Source organism: Culex quinquefasciatus, chromosome 2, assembly GCF_015732765.1.
Source record: "Culex quinquefasciatus strain JHB chromosome 2, VPISU_Cqui_1.0_pri_paternal, whole genome shotgun sequence".
In the NCBI taxonomy this organism is placed as follows: domain Eukaryota; kingdom Metazoa; phylum Arthropoda; class Insecta; order Diptera; family Culicidae; genus Culex; species Culex quinquefasciatus.
The window spans coordinates 162,727,587-162,752,840 of record NC_051862.1 but is presented as its reverse complement, the minus strand read 5'-3'; the positions used below and the strand labels follow the sequence as shown (position 1 = coordinate 162,752,840).

The following is a 25,254-nucleotide window of genomic DNA, read 5'->3' as shown; positions in this document are numbered from 1 at the left end:
ATTTGTCAATCACTTTAGAGTAGTTTAGGGACCATACTTAAGCTAGACGGATTTTTTTGGAAATCGATTATCCGTAGTTTTGATTATTCGAAGTGAAATTTTGCCAAGGCCTTCGGTTATTCGAGTCTGGACTGTACTAAGAAATCCTTGGCTTGAATGGTAATATTCAGGATGTTTTTTATCGAATTCCTTGAAGTTGAGCGAGTTTCCGACTGTAAAACAGTTCGGTAGACTAATATTAACGGAATTCGTTAAAAATTGATCGAAAGTCGGTAATGAAGATCAATATTGTTAATATCGTCAATTGATTTCGGTAAACAAATCTTAGTGATTCCTTTAATCTTTGATTTCATATTCGTCTAGGCCAGAGTCTTGCGATATTTTTTTAAATAAAATTCAACATATATGTTTTGAATAAGCCAAAAATGTTTACATGACTTTGGTTGTCTATTTCGCTCTTCAGCAATGTTTAGCTTAAAATGCTGAGTACCAAATCACTGTTTAGCCAAAATATGCAATTCTTTTTTTTTTCTAATCAACAACCCTTTTTTGTACAACAAATACATTTCAAAAAATCGCATATGCTTTTTTGTGCTTATGAATCCAACAAGGGGGGGGGGGCATAATTATCATGGAAAACTGCTTGATCGTGCTTACAAGCTTGTCATCATAAACCGTCAATTAACAAATCATTGCGTTAAAAGACGCTGCCTTCCTGGGACAGCCAGCCAGCCCAGCAAGCTTTACAACTAACCCTTTAACCGCAAGCACGCGCGCGTTTTGCTTCTTACATTGAGATATCCATCATTTAAAAAATGCTTGATGTTTAAGTTTAAGATGCCCAGAGAAACAAACAAAATTAAAATCCCCTAAATTCCCTGCCCCCCCATTTCGCGTCGTCGTCTTAATCAATCATAAAAAAGTGTCAGTTTTGGGTTTTTATTGATTTTCCAACTAACAAAATCCTTTCTCCACCGCAACAGGTGCCGCCATAGCCCGCGAACGCTGCGACAGTCTTCCGTCGCGCAACAGGACCTCGAGTGAAACCAGCACGGTAGCGGGAACAACCCAGCAGCAGCAGCAGCAACTTCACCTCAACAGCGGCGGAATGCCACCGCCGCGGACGATCCCTTCGGCCTCGGCCTTCCACCAGCGGCCCCACTCGATGGTGATGGTCCAGAACCGGCAGAGCCACAGCCACAGCCCGCCCGTCCACTCGTCCCCGCTGAGCCCGCCGTCGACCGGGGCATGCTCGACCGGCAGCGACGGGTCCTCGCTCAGCATCGACGAAACGGACAGCTTCGTCGATCCGCTCACCCCGGACGAGGGCAATGGCTTTCCCAAGGTCATTAAGTGAGTCTCCCCTTTTGCTTCGCCTTTTTGAACGATTTGTTTAATCTGGAGAAAAAAAAAATCTCACGATTAATTCAATTTTTTAGTCCGCTCAGCTCGGGATGTTCGATCCCGGAGGAAAACTCCGACGAGTACATCCACAACTACGGCCGGATCAACCAGCGACTTTTTGGTCAGCACCGCTCGATCGAGGAGTTTGGCAGTCATGTAAGTCACGTGCACACTCCAAAGTGTGTTCTCCACTCGAGTCATTTCCCCACTTCTATACCACCAATATACTTACTCTGCATTGCTCACCCTATTGCTTATTGTTTCAAAATTCAAACCATTTGAACTGCAGCACCATATAAAAAAAAAACTCAGGAAGTTGACCAACTGTTCCTTAAAAAAAAAAACATAGAAATAGATATTTTGTTTCATTTGAAATGGAATAAGAATACCATATTGAAATCACAACTAATTTTAGATTTTTAATTTAAAAAAAAACCTAACAAACGCTAAATGTAAACTTTTATTATTATTATTTTTAAATGAATAACAAGGCGTAAAAAATACATGTAGTCATTCTAAAATTTCCCATTTTATAAGGAAATCTTCAATGATGACAACCTGTTGGAGGCGGAATAGGCTTGAAGAGTTAGCAAAAAATGGCTTAAACCATTCTGACCTAATGGGTCATAAATGCCCAAAAATTAAAAAAATGCCGTGCTAATTTTTGTTTGTGAATCATTTTTACATAAGAGCAATTCCAGCTCAAATCAGGAATTTTTCTGGTACGACTCCTCCGATTTCAATGAAACTTTGTAGACATGTTATACTAGGCCTATATAAGCCATTTTTGTGTATATGGAGTTAAAAGTAATCGAAAATAACATTTGAGAAGGGCGGAAGGTTTTTAAATATTTTTGTATTTAGAAATTTAAAAATTACTGTATCTCGAAGCCGTTGCATCGTTTCAAAAAGTGGTCAAAGACAAACTTGTAGGAAATTGGACGGGCTTTTTGAAAAAAATACACTGAAAGAAAAATACACGCTACTTCTATGAGATTTTTCAGTTTTTTAATTTAAAAGTTAAATTTGATGGTGATGTCACGATTTTTTTTTCGCTCAAAATTTTTGAGAAAATAGTCTAAAATGTTACAAAAACTCACGAAAAATGCAGGATGGTATGTCTCTACTAAAAAAATACAAAAATCATTAACTACAACTGTTTTTTTGAAAAGTGGTCTGAACGTCAAAATTTTTCAGAATCGATAGTGGGATCGATTTCTCAGACAATTTTACATAAAAGTCTTTATATTGACCATTGTCCTAAGTCCAATCCTTGAGAAAATACAGCGGTTTTAAAAATAAAAATGTTGAAAAATAGGTTTTTTGGTGGTTTTTGTCAATTTCTATATGACAGACTTGGTTTTTCAGTCTCGTAAATATTTTTACCGGAAATTATTTACGTAAGTTTATTTACTATCCAGGTTTCTACCACACTGAAAAAATGATTCTATTTACAGTTATGAGCAATGTAAGCCATACAAACATTTAATTAAAATGCTGTCAAAGACAACCTTATGGGAAATCGGACGAGCTTTCCGGTAAAAATATTTACGAGACTGAATAACCAAGTCTGTCATTTATAAATTGCCAAAAACCACCAAAAAACCTATTTTTTCAACATTTTTATTTTTAAAACCGCTGTATCTTCCCAAGGATTGGACTTAGGACAATGGTCAATATAAAGACTTTTATGTAATTGTCTGGGAAATCGATTCCCACTATCGATTCTGAAAAAAATTGTCTTTTAGACTACTTTTCAAAAAAACAGTTGTAGTAAATGACTTTTGTATTTTTTTAGGAGAGACATACCATCCTGCATTTTTCGTGAGTCTTTTTGTAACATTTTAGGCTATTTCCTCAATAATTTTGAGCGAAAAAAAAATCATGATCATCAAATTTAACTTTTAAACTTAAAAACTGAAAAATTTCATAGAAGTGGCGTGTATTTTTGTTTCAGTGTATTTTTTTCTGAAAGCCCGTCCAATTTCCTACAAGTTTGTCTTTGACCACTTTTTGATACGAAGCCGTTGAGATACAGTATTTTTTAAATTGCAAAATACAAAAATATTTAAATACCTTACGCCCTTCTCAAATGTTATTTTCGAGTACTATTGGGCCCATATACACAAAAATGGCTTATATAGGCCTAGGATAACATGTCTACAAAGTTTCATTGAAATCGGAGAGGGTCGGGTACAAAGGTACCAGAAAAATTCCTGATTTGAGCTGGAATTGCTAATAATTTAAAAAAATATTAAAAAAAAATTTTCAAGGTTTTGGCTTGGATGACACAGTTTGGCGTAATTTTGAATGTTTAACCCTTTTGAAATGTTAGTCTTGATTTGATTTTTTTGAAAATATTGTTTTCGAAAAGATGGGAAAATTTCACGAATGTTTCATATTCTAACATTGCAAATCGGAACATTAATTGCTGAGATATCGACGTTAGAAAATTGTGGGAATTTTCTCAGCTTTTCAAAAATATTTTTTCAAAAGCTTCGACTATTTTCAAAGAAGTTACCTAAAACTGGCTTTTTCTTAAAAACGGTGTACTTTATCAAAATATCAGTAAAGAACTTTTTGATTTGAAATTTTTGCGTCCAATAATTCGATTTTTTTTAAATCAATATTGATTCCAAAATTCATAACTCGGTCATAGATTTTTGGCACGACCTGGAAATTTCTGAAAAGTTGGCATTTCACGTCCCCTAAACATATAAAAAAAAAATTAAAATAGAGTTTTTTTTTTTTGCTAATCAAGTTTTCGTGTCAAAAAGTTAAATTAAAAATCACCATTTTTTACCGTGTATCATTTTTTCAGTGTAGTCCATATCCATACCTACAACTTTGCCGAAGACACCAAATCGATCAAAAAATTCCTTCAAAAGATACAGATTTTTGAATTTTCATATATCATTTTGTATGGACAGCTGCCAAATTTATATGAAAAATTATATGGACAAATTAATGATGCAAAATGGCTTCTTTGGGCATACCAAAGGCATTAAAAAAGTTTCAGACGGGTTAAAAAATATAAAAATTAAAATTTAAAAAAGTCGATTTCGTAGAGGATTGCTCCCTCTCTTCCTTGTGTTTGCTGCGAGGTGACAGAAATCATTTGAATGCGATCATGGGAGAAATAATCGTAATCTCGGTAGAATGGACTAAAATCTGATTTTTCGTATTTTGTTATCTTTGCATGGTTGTTAATATCCTAGCAAACAAAAGCCTTATCAAAAAAATTTTGAAAGCAAAACTTTCTCAGCTTTTAGATTTTTTTTTTCAAAAATGGGCATTTACTCTACTGTTTTTTTATTGAAAAACTGCAACTTTAAAAAAACCTGAAAATGGTAAAACCTTAAAACTTAAAATTTGGAGTCAAATGGACTTTATGTAAAATTGGATGCCCGATTTGATGGCGTGCTCAATATTCCAAAAAATATATTTTTCATTAAAATAAAAAAAAATACAAAAATAATTTCATAAACTCTGCCTTTTGTTTCATACGATAAATCTCGATAATTCGTGATGTCATAAGAACAGAAGAAAGCCGCTTATATTTATACATCAAAATGTTTGTAATTGTCTGCTCTACAACTTTGGAGAACATTGTTATATTCTGAAAAATTACCCTGCGGAGTTACAAAAACACAAAATTTTATAATGACAAAAAAATGTTCTAAATGAAAAATTACCCTTCATTGCAGGTTCGAAAAGTACATTTAATTTCCCATAAAATAATATGTCCTAAAGTTTTTACAGTCAAATAACGAAAAATGGCAGAATTTTTGAAACAATTTTGGTATTTTTTTTATTAAAAATCATTTTTTTTTTCTTAATTCTGAACACGCCATCAAATCGAGCGTCCAATTTTATTTAAGTCCCCTTGACACCAATTGTCCAAACCATCACTATTTCAGGCTGAAAATTAAAGAAAAACATGTCTTGTGAGTTGGCGGAGAAATAACCATCTGTAATTTGTAATCAAAACACAAATTCGTAATTTAAACTTATCAAATTAATTCAAACGTGCCCAAAAGCCAAACCAAATTTATGAAACCAAAAATGAATAATGATTTCAATTAACAAATATGGGAATGAAACGAGCAGTATGGATGTTTTGAAGAACATAGAACAGTTGGTCAACTTCTTTCAGCACATTTTGACAAGTAGTTTCACAAGAATCTGTCAAAAAAAAAAGTTTGTCAGATAACCGTGGAACTACTTAGTCAACCATAGCCTAAATATTAAAAATTCCACCAAAATTGGCCAAATTGATTATTTCCGGAATGTGTGTCTTCTTTTTTGTTTCTCTTTCTCTCTGGCGCGTGCTCTTCAAAATCCTCCCGAAACTCGACCCTCATTGAAACCAACCAACCAACCGATCAACCACCACCAAAATTGAACCCAAATATCTTTCGATGGCGAAATTCTTCACGACCTTCTACAACAACCACAACATCAACAACAACCAAAATCAACATCAACAACAATCTGGACCACCAAAATCTGGCAAAATGTTTCAAAATTGTGTTTCAAAATTCAAAACAAATAAATCAAAACCATTGCTAAATTCACTTCCTCCCTCCCCCAGTTGAGGCACAGTTATAACTCTTTGTCGCTTCCAATATCGCAGGCGGTCAGAAGGGGCAGTCCGGCACCACCAGGAGGCCACCACTCGCAGCTTCACCACAACCTGCAACAACAACAACAACAGCACCACCACCATCACCAGCAGCAGCAGCAGCAGCACACGCCCCAAATGTCCGGCTCGGTCGAGGGCAACTACATGGACATGTGCAGCCCCTGCGGAAGCTCGCCGGGCGATCCGTCCGGCAACGGGGGCTACATTCCGATGTCACCGGTGGCCGATTATCCGAGGGGGTAAGTTGTTGCGGGTGTGGAGCACTCTCTATTTATTGTAAATTGATGATTTTTCAAAAATATTGATTAGGCCATTGCAAATTTTAATCAATCGTAACAATTAAAAAGAGTCATTGTTTATGTTTTTTGCCCTTTTGGGAAAGAAAAGAAAAATGTAGGGTAGAGTAGTCATCAATGAGACACGGGGAACAATGATAAAATGGCTCTCACAAGTCGTAGTTTCAACCAATCAGGCTCATATTTGGGGGAAAGGTGTGTCTAATGGATACACGTCTGCCATATTAGTAGCTTTGGTTATGGACGCTCCTTTAAAAAGTTATTCATAAATGTCTGATTCTGGGGTGTAAAAGTAAATTATGAACAAAAAATACATTTTCGCTCGTAGGCTGCCATTTACACCAAAACTAATATTTCTTCAAATTTCTTTCGACGTTCCATAGGGATTGAGTTGGGCTACAATGTCCTTTCATTAGATTTGGCCAAAATTTTGAATATACCCAGAATCCAGGGCTGTCTCATTGTTCCCCACTCATTTCAGCCCATGGGTAACAATGAGACACATTGATTTTTTTTCGTTAACTTTTCAAAATCGATGGAAATCTTTCAAAACATGAATTAAAAGTGATTTTTGGCATATTTATAGAGTTTTAACTTCATTTAACCAAAAATACAAAGTTATTTGGTATTAATATATGGATTTTACAAAATTTAAATACTTTTTAGTGTAACTTTTGTTAATAAAAGTTTCATGTTGACAAAACTGCCCTGAAATGTTCAAGGCAAGTCACCTGCAATGGAACACTACAAAAACATGATGTTTTACTAGAAAAATGTTGATTTTCGTAGAGTGTCTCATTGTTCCCCAGCTGTCTCATTGTTCCTGCCAAGTGCGTCTACAATGAGACAGTTGAATAACTCTGGATGTAGATGTCGGATCGATCTCATATTTTGGTCAATATTAGAACACATAAAAAAAGAAAGAAAATGCAACAAAAAGCGCATTAAAACACGCTGATAAAAAATTAGAAAAATCGTTGAAAGTTGAAAACCAAAAGTGTCTCATTGATGACTACCCTACCCTAACTCAACTTTCAAAATTCTAAAAAAGAAAAAAAACCCGTACCGTCAGTGGGGGTGACATTGGGTCTGGGGGGTGAGATTGGGTCAAAGTGATTTTTTACGGATTTTACCATTTTTCAGGTTATTCTCAATGAAACTTAATTCTGTTAAAGGGGTTGTGTAGGGGACATCTTAAGATGACTTCGCAGAAAAAATCTCGTTCCTAGAACAAATCCTGTTATTTTGGCAGATGTCTAAAGTTAGGGTACGTTTTTGGCCAAAAATGACCTCTCGAAAAATCATTTTTCTAATATTTTTGTTAGAATTGCTCGAAAACTACCCAAATGTTTGAAAATCTCCACTTCAAACATTGTAGCGTGTCAATACGATTCCCTCGAACAAGAAACGCTGTTGGATGACTTGTTTTTACCATATCGTTGTATTTGAGCATCATTTTAGTTTCATTTGACCCAATGTCACCCCCTCTAAGGGGTGAGATTGGGTCAATTTTCAAACTATTGGCATTTAAGGTAGTTTTCATCAAAATCCACCATATTTTGGGAAAATGTTAGTAAACTATCTAAGAACAAATCTACGTTGAAAGATTTTCGATGTTATTTAAATTGTTTTTGTTATTAAGAAATTTCGAGAGGTGTATTGTTTTTTGACCCATAATCACCCCCACGACGGTACAAAATATTTCAACAACTGTGTACTTAAGGCCGTAAATGGAGTCTTCCACTCTTGGGGAAATGATGGTTCTGAATTCAGGGTCCAGAAATAGTAAATTGAAATGAGAAAAAAAATCATTTGTAAAACGCTTCTACAAACAACACAAAGAAAACCGTTTTTTGATTGATACATTCTGAATCAAGATTTGAATGTTTTTCTATGACAAAGATGGCCGATCGACCGAGGGAATTGGAAAATTGGAATTGAGGAATGGAAAAGTGGGAAGAGGGGAGGACCATTTTTTTACAAAATGCATTTTCTTTAAATACTCAAAGCTTCATTATCTGTTATACTGCCGTTCTACGTATAATTGTTCCATGTCATTTTTTGACGATTTTGACTTTTCAACATTTTTAAGTTTAGTTTGTTGTATACTTTTTGAAAAACACATAAAATCTAGTACTTTGTTCAGAAAATCATTGAAAACAACACCAAGTCTGTTTGTCCCATCGTCACACTTCTACGCATAAATGTCCCACCGAGTATTTTCTTTCACGAAGTCATTAGTTTTACGAAGCATTATGTTGTGTTTACCTATTGTATAGCAAGAGGATCACAAGTTAGAGTAATAAACTGCTAACTGGAGTGATAAGGGATATATGGGGCAAATAGGAACCCACGGGACAATTATGCGTAGAAACACAAAAATCGGTCGAGAAATTTCAATCTCGTTTTTCTAAGTTGCACTTGAGTTGCACTTTTTTGAACATGGGACAATTATGCGTAGAACGGCAGTATATGAGTGTCAAACGATTCGAAATTTGCTTGCATTTTCACTGTTTTGAAGTTTTATTTAATGAAATACTCTTGGAAATACTAAATTTTTTACAAAATACCGTATTTTTTGAAGATTCGAAATTTTGCCCTAATTTTTAGTGGTTTTAAACTTTTGTTAAATGAAATACTAAAATTTTCACAAAATAACGTTTTTTAAATACTCAAATTTGTATAATTTGCATTATGGGTTTCAAATCAAGCGAAATTTGTTTTGCTTTTCAACTGTTTTAGAGTGTTGTGAAGTAATCAAATTTTCGCAAAATACCGTATTTTTCGATAATACTCAAATTTTCATAATATGTAATATGGGTACCAAACGAAGCGAAATTGTGTAGTTTTTTTCATTTTTAGAGGTTTTTTTTAAATAAAATATATAATTTTTGTACAAAATACCGTATGTTTCGGAAATGGGCATCGGACGATTCGAAATTTTGCGTGTATTTTCACTGTGGGCATCGATCGATTCGAAATTAAGCATGCATGTTCACTGTTTTAGAGCTTTTGGAATTAAATACTAAATTTTTCACAAATTTTCGTAGTTAAATTTTCTGCTAAAATTTTCGGACCTCTTGGCATTTTTCCAATACAAATTTGGGCTGAATTGTATTACTCGAAATCCTAATAAAAACATCTAGGAAATATGTTTAAAATCATTTTTAATTATTAAATTATACGTGTTTTATTTGTTTTGTACGATATTCAACATTGTTCCTTCATATTTCTTCAAGCAATCACACACTAACAAATTAAATAAGCTTCACTTTTTTTTTTCTTATTTCAAAATTTGTGTTAAGCTTTTTGCGAAATTGCTTTTCTTTAATGTTTAGAAAATAAGGCTTGAGGTTGAAATTTTGTTCTTTGACCTTCTTCTCGACTTCCATCAGAGCTGAGGAATTAACTTTAATAGTATTTTTTTGCATTTCCGTCGTGAAACTACTCACTCATTCTTAAATGAAGCAAACGGCTCGTTGCGAAACTTGTTTTTTCAGCACTCTTCGTATTTAATCGACTCGGTAAACCTCCTCGGAGACAGGAAAGACTCGTGCTAAAAAAAACTTTGTGTTGCAACTTGTTGCATAAACTACTATTTTAATCTAAGATAGCGATGATGAAATATTAGAGTATAAGAATATTCATTTAACCCTTTCAGGCCTGATGGGTCATATATGACCCATACCGAAATTCGGTTGTATAAAATCACACAGTGCTCAAAACATATAACATTGTTCAGCAAAGTTGTAATTTATGAGTTTCTCTACCTAGGAAAAAATGTTTGAGTGGTTGTTAATGGCCTTTTTGACGACCTAGAACATCCTGAAAACCTGAAATTTGGAAACTTCAGAAAATGTTGAAGATAATTCAGGTTTACAACGATTTTTCAAGGCAAATAAAGTTTAGTTATTACCAGTCACATCCTCACGACCATTTGGGACCACTTCGATCCCTTTGGATCTCTTTTGGGATGATCTAGGTCCTCCAAAGTGTCCTGGAATACAGATCTTGGAGTCTACCGCCGTAACAACACGATTCTACCAAGTTTTCGATTATGGTGCATATTCAGTGATGTCCCTGGGACCCTTTGGCAACCCTCTGAGCTATGTGGGTCACTTTTGGGATGATCTGGGTCCTCCAAAGTGTCCTGGAATACAGATCTTGGAGTCTACCGCCGTAACAACACGATTCTACCAAGTTTCCGATTATGGTTCATATTCAGTGATGTCCCTGGGACCCGTTGGCAACACTATGAGCTATGTGGGTCACTTTTTGGATGATCTGGGTCCACCAAAGTGTCCTGGAATACAGATCTTGGAGTCTACCGCCGTAACAACACGATTCTACCAAGTTTCCGATTATGGTTCATATTCCGTGATGTCCCTGGGACCCTTTGGCAACACTATGGGCTATGTGGATCACTTTTGGGATGTTCAGATTTTTTGACGTAGAATCGAATGGCGTACTCAAAATTTTCGTACAGTGTTGGCAGATATGAAAATTTTGCGCTTTAAGTTTTAAAATGCATTTTTAACCCTTTGGACGAGCACTTACGGGAAAACTGGCAATTGCATTCGATTGCTGAGAGTTTTTTACATTAAATTCAATCAAAACCTCAGGGTAAAATGAATATTCCTTGAGATATCACATTTTTATGTTGGAAAGCTCTGTATTGCACAGCAAATGTTTTACTTAACCAACAATTTTCTACAGTACATTGCGTGAGAGCATAGTAGGCCTTGAAATTTGAATATTCTTTTTTTTCAATTTCTTAACGGAAGCAAGTGAATGTCCCAAAATGGAATTTATGTATGTATGTATTGTATGCATGTATGTATTTGTGTATGTATGTATTGTAAGTATGCATTTGAACCCCCGTCTCGGCAGGACTTGGCGTGGTTTACGGATATAAGAAAATGACAAAATGTTTAATTTCGAGCTCTTCAACAGGAATTTTCTAGTTTTTTTGGCCCCAGAAGCTAGCCTGATAATATGAGCCCATTTGGTTAAAGTTTAGTGGGTCCAGTTTTGACCTGAAGTTAGAATGGAACTTTAATTAATTTACTATGGGGAATTTTCACTTTTAACATCTTCTTCGACAAAGTTTCCCAAAATGCTATCAAATTTTCTTATTGTCAAAATTCTCAAATATTTTTATCCGCGGTACAAGTTTGTAGAACATCGCAAAGCGCTAGGAATTGATCCCGAAAATATTTAGGTTAATTTTTTGAGCATGTTTTTAAATTTTGCAAAAAAAAATCCAAAAATCCTGCTAGTAAAAATTGGACCCACCAACCCTAACCAAATATGCTCATTTTATCAGGCTAGCTTCTGGGGCAATAAAACTAGAAAATTCCTGTTGAAGCGCTCGAAATTAAACATTTTGTCATTTTCTTATATCCGTGAACCACGCCAAGTCCTGCCAAGACGGGGGTTCAAATGCATACTTACAATACATACATACACAAATACATACATGCATACAATACATACATACATAAATTCCATTTTGGGACATTCACTTGCTTCCGTTAAGAAATTGAAAAAAAAAGAATATTCAAATTTCAAGGCCTACTATGCTCTCACGCAATGTACTGTAGAAAATTGATGGTTAAGTTAAACATTTGCTGTGCAATACAGAGCTTTCCAACTTAAAAATGTGATATCTCAAGAAATGTTCATTTTACCCTGAGGTTTTGATTGAATTTAATGTAAAAAACTCTCAGCAATCGAATGCAATTGTCAGTTTTCCCGTAAGTGCTCGTCCTAAGGGTTAAAAATGCATTTTAAAACTTAAATCGCAAAATTTTCATATCTGCCAACACTGTACGTAAATTTTGAGTACGCCATTCGATTCTACATCAAAAAATCTTCAAATATGCATACCCAAAAGTTCACTTTTTCTAAACTTTTCTCTTAGCAAAATGCATTTTAAAAATGAGGTTTTTCAAAAATCTCAGAAAAAGAGGGCGGTGCCACGGGTGCGGGGGTGGACCAAATGTTACCAAACTTGGGATTCTTTGTTTTTGGGCCAAAAACAACCCCCATGCCAAATATGGGCAGAATTGGTGAAGGTCGATGTTGGACGCGTGGTCACTTGGGAAGGAATGACCCATATTTAATGTTACAGACTGATTTGAGGTCACTGATTTTTTAGATCAAATTTAAATGTTTAAAAATAAAGAAAATAAAATAAATATTTTTTTCAGAATTTTGATTTATAGAAGTCATTTTGTCCTTTTTTTAACTTGTGTTAACAAGGATTGTAGTTATTAAAATCAATCTCCACATTCCATCTTCTTTAGTAATGTTACATTTCAAAACTTTCTGGGAAATTTCGTTTACAGTCATCCCACATATTCGGAACGGTTTCCAGATCGGCCAATGTTCAAAAAATCATAGCAAATCGATAATTGAACTTAATGATTCGCTTTTACCTTCATTTGAAAGCTTTTCTTGCGATCTTTCGAATGCTGTATCGAACATCTGCAAATTTTAACTTTTATATGAAGTTTTTGAAGAATTACTTTGACCCTTGAAATCCACAAATTCGGAACACTTTTTTCTTACGAATGTAAACAAACTTTGGATCTTTCCAGTAGTACATATTTATTACCAAATAATGACTTCACACACTGAAACCAATGAAACTCAAGCTTAGTGATGTTTTATGCATGGTCTGATAACTTTTTTTGTGAAAATATCAGTTAAATTCAGGTGTTCCACAATTGTGGGAGGCACAATATCATCCCACAATTATGAAACAGGCCATTTGGAGGCAGTGTTTTGCTGCTCTGGACAAAATAGTCTTGGAATGAAGTTTTTTGTTCAAAAAGTACTACTTTTACTAGTAAAATAGAAAGAGAATGTCCAAATGAAGGTTCTAAAAATAGTAAAGTCGACAGGTAAGCTACTTTTGGCATGCTATTGACAAATCATCATAAAAGTGTTCCGAATTTGTGGGTGTTCCGAATATGTGGGATGACTGTACTCCTAATTAAGCATATTTGAAAAGTACCTATAACAAATTTGAATTTTGCTGTTTTGGCCAAAAAAGACTAAATTTTCTTATTTTTTCATCCCCATTTCTTCCATCAGCCTCTACACGGGCAGCTCGAGCGCACACTCGCGCGCCTCCAGTCTCGCGGAGGACGTCCCCGACGGTTATGTTCCTATGGCACCCGGTGGCACCGTCGTCGTCGCCGGCGCCAACGCCACCACCAGCTCAGCCTCAACCTCAGCCGCCCCGGAAGAATCCTACGTGGACATGGAACCCGCGAGCCTGCGCAGCAGCAGCACCCACGTCCCGACGCCGGGCATTCCGACGCCCTCCGCTGGCAACGGGAACATCAGCTCGGCGGCGTCCAGTTGCAGCATCACGAGCGGAACTCCGTCGACGGATATGCGCTTTTCGGCGTACCACTTGGAGAAGGTCGAGGCGCGGTTTACGCCGAGTGAGGACGACGAGATGGATCGACCGCTGCGGACGTACTCGGTGGGCAGCCGGTTGGAGCATAACAAGCGGAAGTTGAGGGTGGATATGCTGAGTTCAGCGGTTGAGAGTGGTGGCGCGGGGGGGAATTCGCGAGTGCGAGCGTTTTCGGTGGGTTCGCGGGCGAAGGTTCCGCGGTCGGAGTTGTATAAGGGCAGTGGTGGGGCGCCGATTACGGCGCCACTGCTGTCGGCGGGGAGTTCCGGGAGTATGCAGGAGAGTGCGAGTGGGAGTGGGAGCATTACGAACACGTCGACGATCGGTGGGATGGTGGGGTCGGGGTCGAGTTCGAGTGTTGGGAAGGCTGGGGCATCGGGGACGTCCGCGACGTCGGGTAAGAAGTCGATCAGTGCGCCGGTGTTGGTGAGTAGTAAGCCGCACGGGTCGTTCGACCCGATGGACGACCTGATGGAGATTGACTTTGGTGCGTCGTATCACGGGGGAGAGCCGGAGAGTAGTACGCCGCAAAAGGGGATGGGAATGGAGGATTACATGGAGATGGGAGCGGTTGGGGGAGCGGCCACTTCAGCGATCGATACCGGTTACATGGAGATGAAGCCGGGTCATTTAGCGCCGGTGCCGCTGGAGGAGAGTGACTACCTGGACATGAAGCCTGGTTGCTACGAGCCAAACCTGTCGACGAAGAGCACGAGTTCGCCGATCACGATCAACTCGCCGAAGAAGTTCAACGGTGGTGGTGGGGCCGGCGGAAGTAACAACAACAACAACTACCTGGAGATGTCCCCGCGCGGTGCAGGGCCATCGTCACTGTCTTCCTCTTCGCAAACGCAACGCAAAGTACCTTCGGATGATTACCTGAACATTAATCCGCTGATGGTGGGTGGTGGAAGTGGTGGGGGTGCCGGAACCGGTGGCGACAGTGGCAACGAGGACAAGATGACACACGACGAGGACGAGCTGCTGGTGGCGCCGAGCAGCGCCCCCGAGGGTTACATGGAGATGTCCTGGAACCAGAACAAGTCTAGTCTTGGGGCGAAGGTCGAGCCGGCCGTTTCGGACGAGTACATCAATATGGATTTCACGCGCAAGGAACTGCCCGAGTCACGGCTCAGCTCGCAACCGATCGCGATCCAGTCGGGTGGGTTGCGCGTCGTTGGGGACCTGATGATGGAACCAAAGATGGGCGGTGCGCCGTCCAATATTCCAAACTATCTTCCGCTGAATCCGGCCCAGCAACGACACGGTTCGGCCCAGATCGGGTTCAGTCCCCGGTCACGGTGTGACTCCCGGGACAGTGGCATCGTGACGCCTTCGGGCAGCCAAGCAACGATCTTCCCCTTCAGTCCGGGCAGTCCCATCAAACCGTTCGTCCAGGCGGATCCTGACAAGTGCCTCATCGACGGAACGAGCGGAACGCTGCTCATCACCGAAATGGACGAGCACAGCGAAGAATCGAACGAATCCCGCGTCGAGGACCTTAGCCATAACTATGCGGAGTTGAGTCTGCAGCAACCTCACACGAGCAACCTCAAGACTGAAAAAAGTCGGCCAAGTTCCTTCAAGCGAACCTGCACCACGACGACGACCTGCACCAGCACGCGGACGTCGGCCTCCGTCGTGACCACCGTCAAATCCGCCGCCGTCGAATATCCGGACTACGTCAACTGCAGTCCCGTTACCACGCCCGTCACACCAAAGCCAACGTCCACTCCCATGGTAGTGGGCGATGACCAGGCCGGTGACTACGCCATCATGAACCCGGCCGCCACCGCCACCCTCCGCAAGCTGTCCAGCACCTCATCCCAATCCGAACTGGCCACACCCTGCCCAAACAACCCATCCACCTCCTCCTCCACCAGCGACGTCGGTCTTCCTCCCCTCCTGGGCAAAAAATCCAGCACGATCGGCTTCCGGCCGATCACTTCCAGCCAGGACGACGCCCTCCTCCGCAAAACCGCCAGCGGCGTCTCTCCCAAACCGGCCTTCGCGCGGCAATTCTCCGAACGTCGCCCCACCGGCACGGACGCCTCCGGCTACGAACTACTCCAACGGTCCGCGTCCTCCCGACCCAACAGCGTCAACAGCGAAAAGATCGGCTGCGGCACCGCCGCCACCAAATGCCCTCCCTCCGCCGGCTCAACCCGGCCCAACTCCGCCAACTCGGACCGCCTGCCGGTCGTCATATCAGCTACCTCATCGTCCGCTTCCTCCACCTTGACCCTCTGCGAAAGCAAAAACCAAAGCCCGATGGCGTCAACCGCAACGCTAACGGACCAACCCATCGTCTCCCGCCCACCCTCGGTAAGTTCCGAACGGGAGCTGCACTACGCCAGCCTCGATCTACCGCCCTGCGGTACCAACCCGCCCCCGGCCACCCGCATGGACGTCGACCCGGCGCCCAGCGACGCGCCAACGCCCGACTCGCTCAACTCCAGCCCTAGTCCCAACTCTGGATGTACCTCGCAGCAGCCGCAGCCCCAGCAGGGCGCCTTCACGTACGCGCAAATTGACTTTGACCGGACGGGGGCGCCGATTCCGCCGAAGGCGGCCACCGGCGGGCAACCGTAAGAACACTTGTCTTGTAGTAGCAACAGAGAGAGGAACCCTGAAACTGCCAATCCGGGGGGAAAGCCCTCCCCCGGAAGAAGCCTGGAAAACCCTCGGCGATTGTTTGTTAGAAGGTTCGCCACCTTCCCAAAAAAAAAAAGAGAAGAAAATCGAGAGAGAGAACGTGTGTTTCGGAAAACAAGCCGAAACGGTGTAAATATATATTGAATCCAAAATCGAAACAAAACAACAAAAAATACAAGATTCTTTGTTACCTGAGCATGTCTTCGCCGAATGAGCAAGTTGGTTTGTATTGATGTTGGTTGTTTCTGTTTGACTGAAACCTTTGAATCATCGATAATTCGTCCATACTTGTCTTCATACAATTAAAAGTTAGAATTTCAATCAGAACATCTGATCGAACTGGTTTCTTCAGCAAAATGTCCAGCTTTTCTTAATTTTTTTTAACTTAAAACAAACAGTCGATCAAAGAGATTAATGTAAATTTTACATCTATACCAGAACATTTTAATTTGTTTTGAAATAAAATGAAAATTCTATGTTTTAAAAAGTTTTTGCTGTAACATTAAATCCTTCTCTGGCAATTTCCTCATAATTTGTGATGCTTAAAGTGATTTTTAAATTTCTTTGAATTTTTTTTCCTGCGGTTTTATCTTTGAAAATGTATAAGATATAGTTAAAATATATAAGATATAGTTTGTGAAGGATAATTTAAAAATATATTTTAATTGAGGTTTTGCATTCCATTTAACATTAGCAGATCATGAAGATTGTTTGAAAAATCGTTAGGATTTTTTTTTCTTTTATTGCAAGAGTAGAAAAAAAATGCTGTGTATTGAAAAATGTAATCATTCTACATAAATTAAAGTCATAATCATGATTTTCGTAAATTGATACTATATTGAAGGTCTTGAAAATAATCCATGGGGGGAATTGGTCGAAAAAGGTTGATAACAACTGCTTTAAGGCTAGTATGCAGATCGGAAGGAAAGGGGTCAAGAAACAACTTTACGAACAGCAGAACACTTCGGAAGGAATCGGTCAAGAAAAATTTCAAATGGGCAGCAGCGGCAGCGGAAGCAAGCCAGAGAGGGTGAAGAAAAGCCCCAAGAAATCGCTCCCTCTCCTTTGCTCTGCTGTTCGTAAAGCTGTTTCTTGACAACTTTCCTTCCGATCACCATACTAGCCTTTAGAGTGACGAGCAATGACAGCCACTTTTTTGTGAATCCAATCTAATTTTTTGGCATCGTCTCGTCGAGTTATATTTTGACAACAGTCTCACTGTTGATTCCATTTAACTTTTTAAAATGTGATGCTATTAAAATTAATGAAAGTGATTTAGAGATAAACATTCAGTACATCGTTAGACATACGCTTTTGACGTACGTTTTCAATTAAATAATATTTGAAAAATGGCAACACTTTCACGGAATTTGTGGAACTTTTCTATAATAAAATTTAAAATGAAAATACTTCCGCGCTACATTTTTGTGTATCGTTTAGAGAAAGCAGGCTGGCCACTCAAATCGGGAAATCGGAAAAGTCGGGAATTCGCTAAAATCCGCAAAAAATCGGAAAAAGTCGGAAATTTGTGATTTTTTTTGTCAGAAAGTCGGGTTTAGTCGGGATAAAATTTTAAATTCAGTTATTTTTTAATTTTTGTCACTTCCGGTTGAAACGTAATATCAAAAACTATACTTTTGGCAATTTTAAAAATAAACACTGAAAACATAAATTTTATTAAGCTTTCTGTTATTTTTCAAAGACTAATTGTTTTAATTGGAATCAGTGCTTTTTTTTAGTTTTTTAAGGATTTTTTTTTGTTAAATTTCTTTTTTACGAAAATTGTCAATAGCTTTATTTTTTTTATTTATTTAGATTTTTTGATGGTTGATGTTGGTTCTTTAAATAATAAATGTCCATTATTTGAGATTCTGGAAAATTTGGGAAAATGCCGGGAATTTCAACATGATATTTGAGTGGTCACCCTGGTGAAAGTCTGTATTTAGATATATTTTGAGTAAAAAAGGATTCAGTGGTAATGTCACAAGCATAACCAAAATGACAAGGAACGAGCGAAGGTATTAGAATTTTCTTGTTTAATTTTTTAAACCCACATTGAAATATGAAAGACTCATTCTGGAACATGCCACTTGGTTGCATATGCGATCAAAAATATTTTTCCTTTAAAAAAAATAATCTTTTAACAATTCAAAATGTTCCTTTTACAATTTAATATATTTATTTAAAAAACAAAACAATGTTTATCCAAAACTAGAAGAATTTCCACTCTTGAGTTTTACTTTCCAAACTGTATGAATTTATGTATGGACAATTTATCGATAAAAAGTTTCAGTAAAAAAACAAAAAAATGTTAAAACTAATTAACAATTTGTTCATTTCGCGATGGCTTGCTCACCTTATTTACTATTGTTTACTCTTTTTTGTCCTAGTTGTGTACAGAAACGAGAGCGAGAATGAGAGAGCGGCGCGCGTGATTGTTGTATTTTTGTTAAGGTCTAGAGCGTTCCGGACACGTCAGTGCAGTGAATCGTTTCGTCTTTGTTTTTGTAATGTGTAACAAAATGAGAGCAGAAAAAAAAGTTAGTGGTTAAGTGTCCGGAGAAAGATGGATAAATAAGAAGAAGAAAGTTGAGAGAGAACAATATTCCAAAAAACGTAGTCTAATGAAGAGAAGAAAAAAGAAGAGTAAAGGTGAAAACCCCCCAAAAATAAAGAAGAAAAAAATGAAACAAACAAATCCTTTGACGAGATAACGATGAGATGAAATTTCAAATGCCAAAATAAGCTTTACTTGATTTTTTCTTGATTAACAACAACAACAACAAACACACACACTGTTTCTTTGTTCTGTTTAACACTTTCAGCAACGAAAGTTAGAAGAATATTAAACAAACACACACACACGACTATTAGGTTAGTAGGTTTAAGAGCATGAAAAGAGGGAGAAAGTGTAAGCAAATGGTGAGGAAAACAACACACACATTAACATTAAAGATGCATACACATAAAAGTTTAATCGATAAGTAAATTAATTGAGCGTAAGTTTAGACTAATATTAAATGAGAGGATAAAAGCTATAGAAAACTTTATTTTTTATTAAGGAAAATCAATTTTTAGTCCTTAAGGGAGGTTAGATTTAGGAAGGAAGAAAGTATAACTTATACATATTTAAGTTTAAGAAAGTAAAGAAAATAAAGGTAAATTTAAAAGTGAAGAGGAAAATATCTATATACTAGAAAGAGAGGGAATGTGTAAGTAATGTAACTGTAGCGAACTCACTCATAAACACTCACACACACACAGGTTGGAACCTCTAAACTATTCATATTCACATTTACAGAAAAATACATTCATACAACCTGCATCAGAGTAAATTAAAAAAAAACGAAAGAGGAGAAAACAGTTCAACGGAATACGTTCAAGTATGACTTATAGTTACAAACAAACTAAACTAATTTTCGCCACAACAATAGAGAGAAAAAAACGTACCATATTTTTGTCCCCATTTTTAAGTGTTCCCACAGACAAAACAAAACAGGCAGTCGGATACCTCGAAAAAACGGAAAAGAAAAAATAATAATCGTGAAACTAGTTAAAATATACATGTTTTAGTTACAAACACACAGCAAAAAAAAAAGATTTAAATTGTGCGGTGTTTTGCAAACAAACGTTCCTCGCACTTTCGGCGCAGACTAATTAAAACCTTCGCAACTCTCTCTCTCTCTCTTCCGCACAATTGTGCGGGGCAAATTCAGATCAGCTTTGTATCTTTTTCTCCAAGCACTTTAAAAAGATATTCAAGTTGGTGTGTTCTAAATACAGCAGCAAATGCACCTGTTTCCACTTTCTTGTGCTACTGTTTTTTTTTTTGTTAGGTTTATTTCGTTTCTTTTCAGATTTGTTTTTTTGCTCAATTTTTATTTTTCGTTAAAAAATAAGTTGTTCAGCGTGTGCTTTTTGACGAATCCAGTTTCTTTTTAGTTTATCTTAGAATTTTCCTTTTAGTGAGTAAAATGAGTACTGTACATGTTTTATTTGTTACTATCTTTTCAATTCAAAATGCAAGAAATAATGGAATAAAGTGCAAATAAATAGCGTCGGTAAATGGTTAAACTTTTATCCTAAAACGTAAATAAATTTCAACTGATTTGTTATATACATTTTGTTACATGTTATTTGCTCAGTTTCAATAATTTTTTAAACATTTATAAAAGAAACACTTTTTTTTTCATGCGAAAATAAGGCAAATTCAAGGATCCCGATTTTTGGTTCAATGATCAGAAATCACTCTCTCAAAAGCAAATGAGTGATAGAAAAAGCGATCATTTGATAATCTCTGCATCAAAACATCAGAGAGTATAGCGACCGTCACTACAGCTGGTGAGATGACCAGCGCTGGCATTCTCTCTCTGTCACTCCACCGCCACCCCTTTCCCTCGATTATGCGCTCTCACCGCTGAGTCTCTCAAACTCTCCAAAAACTGCAATAAATGAACGCGAGGGGCGATTAGGAGCCGACCACGCATGCCGTTCCGTTAAACTGCGCTTGCGAAATTTGTTTTGTGGCGGCTTTTGTGGTGAAACGCTGTTGCGGTTGGATGATCATGAAAGCAGGAATGAGAGAGAAAAGGAGAATGTCAAACGCGAGGGTGTAAACACAAAAACGTGTTCGGCTATATTCGGCGTTGAGAGTATCAATACGGAATGAAGAGCGCTGTAGTATTTGGGGCATGAGTATTCAGGGTTAATAAGTGTAGATGCAGAGAGTTGATAGTTTGATATTTAAAAAAAATCAATTCCATCAAATTTTATATTTTCAACACATTAAAGCCATATCAATTTTTGTTCTTTCAAATTTCATCATTTTTTTTTTGTAATGGACACCACAAAATCAAAAAAATCAGTTTTTTTATATATATATTTTTAAATATTTTCATCAAACAATGTAAAATCAAAAATTAAGTCGAAAACCATAAGTTCTTGAATTCTTAAATATATTGTTGATTTTTTTTACACTTTTCTGTGTACCTAGCTCAAGTGAAGTTGAATGATGTTTTGGTTGCATAATTTAAAAAAGAAGAAAATTTTGAAAACCTAATAAATCACAAACATTTTAGACTAGAAATTTTCTGTAAAAATAAAAAAAATAAAATATACAGCTCATTGAAAACTAAATTATAGTTTTTTTCTGTTTAACAAGTTTGTTCATTATTTAAAAAAAACATGTTTGAATGAAAAACAATTGAATTCTTGCAAATTCAAAAAGTATTCATCGGTTAAATAAATTGATACAAACAACCCAAACACATTTTCAGGATAAACCTTTTTTATTGAGGTTTTTTGGCAAGTGCAGCGGCCTACTTTTCTGTGCCAATAAAACAGTGCTGAAAATATAAATTTACAGCATTGTTTGGATATCCTGCATCCAGCAAGCAGTTTTCGCCAGTGGCTTGAACCCGATTCTTGGCTTGCCAATGACCTATAACAACGTCCTCAAATTTTCCGGTGAAGGTCATTTATTGCTTCTTCGGGCACCACCTGAATGTCCGAAAATTAAGTTCACAACGATAAAGCTTTTTTTTTCTGAGTTCAATGACCCATTGTACGACCACAAAGAGTTTTAAAATTGATTTTAAATTCAATTTAAAAAAAAATAACTTCACGGCCCTTCTTGACAGAAACGGTCCTATTTGACAGCTCGTCTCAAGGGGACCATAGTTGATCTATCAAACAAATATTGTCTTGTCGATTTTGAACAAAACTGTATCAATAACTCAAAAACGATGAAAATGCATATGGGACATTTATGCGATCAGGGGTAATAAAGCCCTATGTAAATTTTTATGTACAACGGTAAAAAAACACGATTTAAACTCATTTCTGATCGCTTTTTTTTTTTCATTTTAATGCAAAAAAAAATGATAAGACAACATTTTTTCGATGGATTAACTATGGTCTCCTTGGAACGAGCTGTCAAGTAGGACTTTTTCTGTCAAGAAGAACCACGGGGTTAATTTTTCAAAATTGATTTAAAAATCCATTTTAAACTCTTTGTGGTCGTACAAAGGGTCATTAAACTCAGAAAAAAAAGCTTTATCGCTGTAAACAATAATATCAGCAATCTAAGCTTAATTTTAGGACCCAATTACGGCTGGCATCTACAATCAACTATGAAAATTTGCTGGCCTGATATTTTGGCTGATATACGTTGCTATGCAGTTGTTTGTTTACCTTTGAAAAACATCAACTTACACTATACGTCAAGTTTATAATTTGATTACGTTTCCATTGTAGATGATCAGATTCATTTTCTTTGATTCAAATTAACCCTCTACTGCCCAAATTTTGTTTTCGAATTTTTTTATTTTTCCCGTGTTCAGAAGGTCATTTTGAGCAACTTTTGTTCTACGAAAAACTTTATTTCTCTAGTTTTATGCTTTTGTTGTTTCATTTTGCGTATTTTAATTTGAATTTTTCTTGTTTAGTTTATGTTTGTTTTTGGTAGTATCTGGCCTATTCTACCACCTCCTATCATTACATTTGGCCTATCTTATTTTTTCATGTTCTTACAGTCACTTTTTCAATTTTTTGCTTGTTTTTCACATTTTTTGCTATAAAATGGCACCATTATCATTTAAATTGTATAAAAATGCGTAGAGGCATAGTTTGGGACACTACAAAAATTACTGCATACTTCTTGTTACTTAAAATATAGGAAATATTAATAAAAAACACAGCCAAAGTTGACCTAAAAAAAATTTAAAACATTGGCAAAGTCACATTAAACAAGTAAAATTTTCAACCCATAAATTTTCTAAAAATTTAAGAGTTCTTCTTTCCAATGCTTTTTAAAGATCGAAAATTGGTTGAAAAATGGTTTTTTGGCGATTTTTTAAATCAAAGCCCGTCTAAAGGCGGGGTTGGGCTGTAGAGGGTTAATAAGCTAAGTGCAATTTTCTTAGTAAAATGATTGTAGAAAGGCCATTACTTGATGGTGATTGGAAAAAATGACAGAACAAGCAATTTCAGAATTCACAGACTACTGAGCGAGAAAAAAGTAGATTGCCTTGGACGACAACACATAATTATTTATTTTTTCTCCTTTTTCAACGATTATTATTCAGAGTTGCAAAAAACTCTGTTGAAACTCGGTACCGACCTCGTTTTTTCTGCACTCATCGTATTTATCCTAACTCCTTTGGATAAATGTTCCGACTCGAGCTGGAACAATGTTCATGTAATAACACGAACTGCTTTTTAAATTGCAAAAAAATGAAAAGATAAAATAACAAACCTAATTATTGGAGCAATTTTTCCTATCATCTTGATTAATATTATTTGATTTTTCTTGGTCATGCAGATTAGATTTATTTAATAGAAAGTTGCTAGTAACTGATTTTTTTTTTTGTTAAAAAATGTTTTTTTTTTATTCTTGTCTGTTCGATTTTTTTTATACAATATAAAACTATTTGCATCTGCTGGCAACATCTTTTTATTGTTTTTATAAATGTTGAAATCTTTATTTACATTACAAACATTGTCCTTACTTTTAGTTTAAATAAACTTAAACTGAACATGGATTTTATATTACCATCAAGGCTTTGAAATAGATAAACTGTTTTTATTCTAAACTTTATTTTTATACTCAGTTTATTTTTCAAACTTCTTCCTGTAAAAACCTCTTTAGTTAGAGAACCTTTCTAAATTGTAGCTCGCCCAAAAGTCGACGGCCGGAAGCACTCCCACACCGATCCCAGCAGAAGAAACAAAATTGTTCCTTTAATTTAATATATCGTAATTTCAATGAAATCCACAACCGTTTTCTGCACATTCTGCTGAGAGTTGGTGGGATGCCACCTTCTAACCGTCGACTTTTGAAGTTGTCAGCAACAATTCAATTTGCTCATCCTTATGTTTCTAGTTTCGAGTTTTTCGAATACTTTTAAAACTGTTAGCATTACTTACGCAGAGATTTGCCGAAAATATTGAGTAGCGAAGGAAATTTTTTTTTAAACTTAAAAAACACCGCATTCAAAGAATCAAAAGAACGCATGAAGACAAACGGTTTTTAGTTTCGTTCGAAAGACAGAGAGAAGGTGAACGACGCTCCCGGAGCGCGCAGAGAGAAAAAGAGAAATCGCATGTTAGGCTAACATTCTCACCCCCTCATTCACTCAAAACACACACACACTCACCGATGATCGAACATCGCAAAAAAGGAAAGTAATTATCATTTCATTTGGAAGTAAAAAAAGGAAATAAAACAAAAACTCTCAGAAAGTGTAGTGAAAAGATTCGAAACCTTTGAGACGGTAGGCTAATTTTAGGCAAATTTTTGGTACATTTGGACATATAATGGTGTAAAAAACGAAGATTTCCCAGAAAAAAAAGAAACTAAAAAATCGCAAAAAAAAAAAATCAACATTTAGACCATATGTTTGTGTCAATCCAAATTGACTATAAAAAAAATCTAGAGGTAATGCAAAGAGGTAAAATAATCGTAAGAAATCGCGCAGAAATGTTGAACGCATTGGCTAGCTTTAGTTCAGTTTTTACTTTGGCGAAAAACTAATGAAAAAAAAGAACAAAAAAAAATTGTGGAGTGGAACGGAAAAGTGTGTGTAAAAGCAAGGAAGAAGGTAACGTAATGAGAAAAGTGTGGTAAGAAAATGGTTGGAATCCTAACTAGAGGGCATAGATGTAAAAGTGGTATATTTTAAGTATATGCAGGACAACACAAAAAAAAAATGGTACATTATGGAAAACTTTATTCTAACAGCTACAGAAAAAAAAAACATTAAATTAAAAAAGAGAGTAAAAAAAAACAAGAAGAGAATTAAACCGGAAACACTGTGTTCAAT

General features: G+C 36.9%; 1 protein-coding gene across 5 annotated transcripts in view; it reads left to right on the top strand.

Moving 5' to 3' along the window:
- LOC6037067 (insulin receptor substrate 1) overlaps positions 1-19,738 on the top strand; it is a 407,646-nt gene extending 387,908 nt beyond the window's left edge. For all 5 annotated transcript variants that reach the window (XM_038252358.1, XM_038252360.1, XM_038252359.1 and 2 more), the window contains 5 exons: positions 984-1,353; positions 1,440-1,560; positions 6,041-6,288; positions 13,447-16,654; positions 18,823-19,738. In XM_038252358.1, coding sequence (XP_038108286.1) covers positions 984-1,353; positions 1,440-1,560; positions 6,041-6,288; positions 13,447-16,369 — 3,662 coding nt within the window. In that variant the 3' untranslated portion in view covers positions 16,370-16,654; positions 18,823-19,738. The remainder of the gene's footprint in view (positions 1-983; positions 1,354-1,439; positions 1,561-6,040; positions 6,289-13,446; positions 16,655-18,822) is intronic.
- The last annotated feature ends 5,516 nt before the right edge of the window (positions 19,739-25,254 follow it).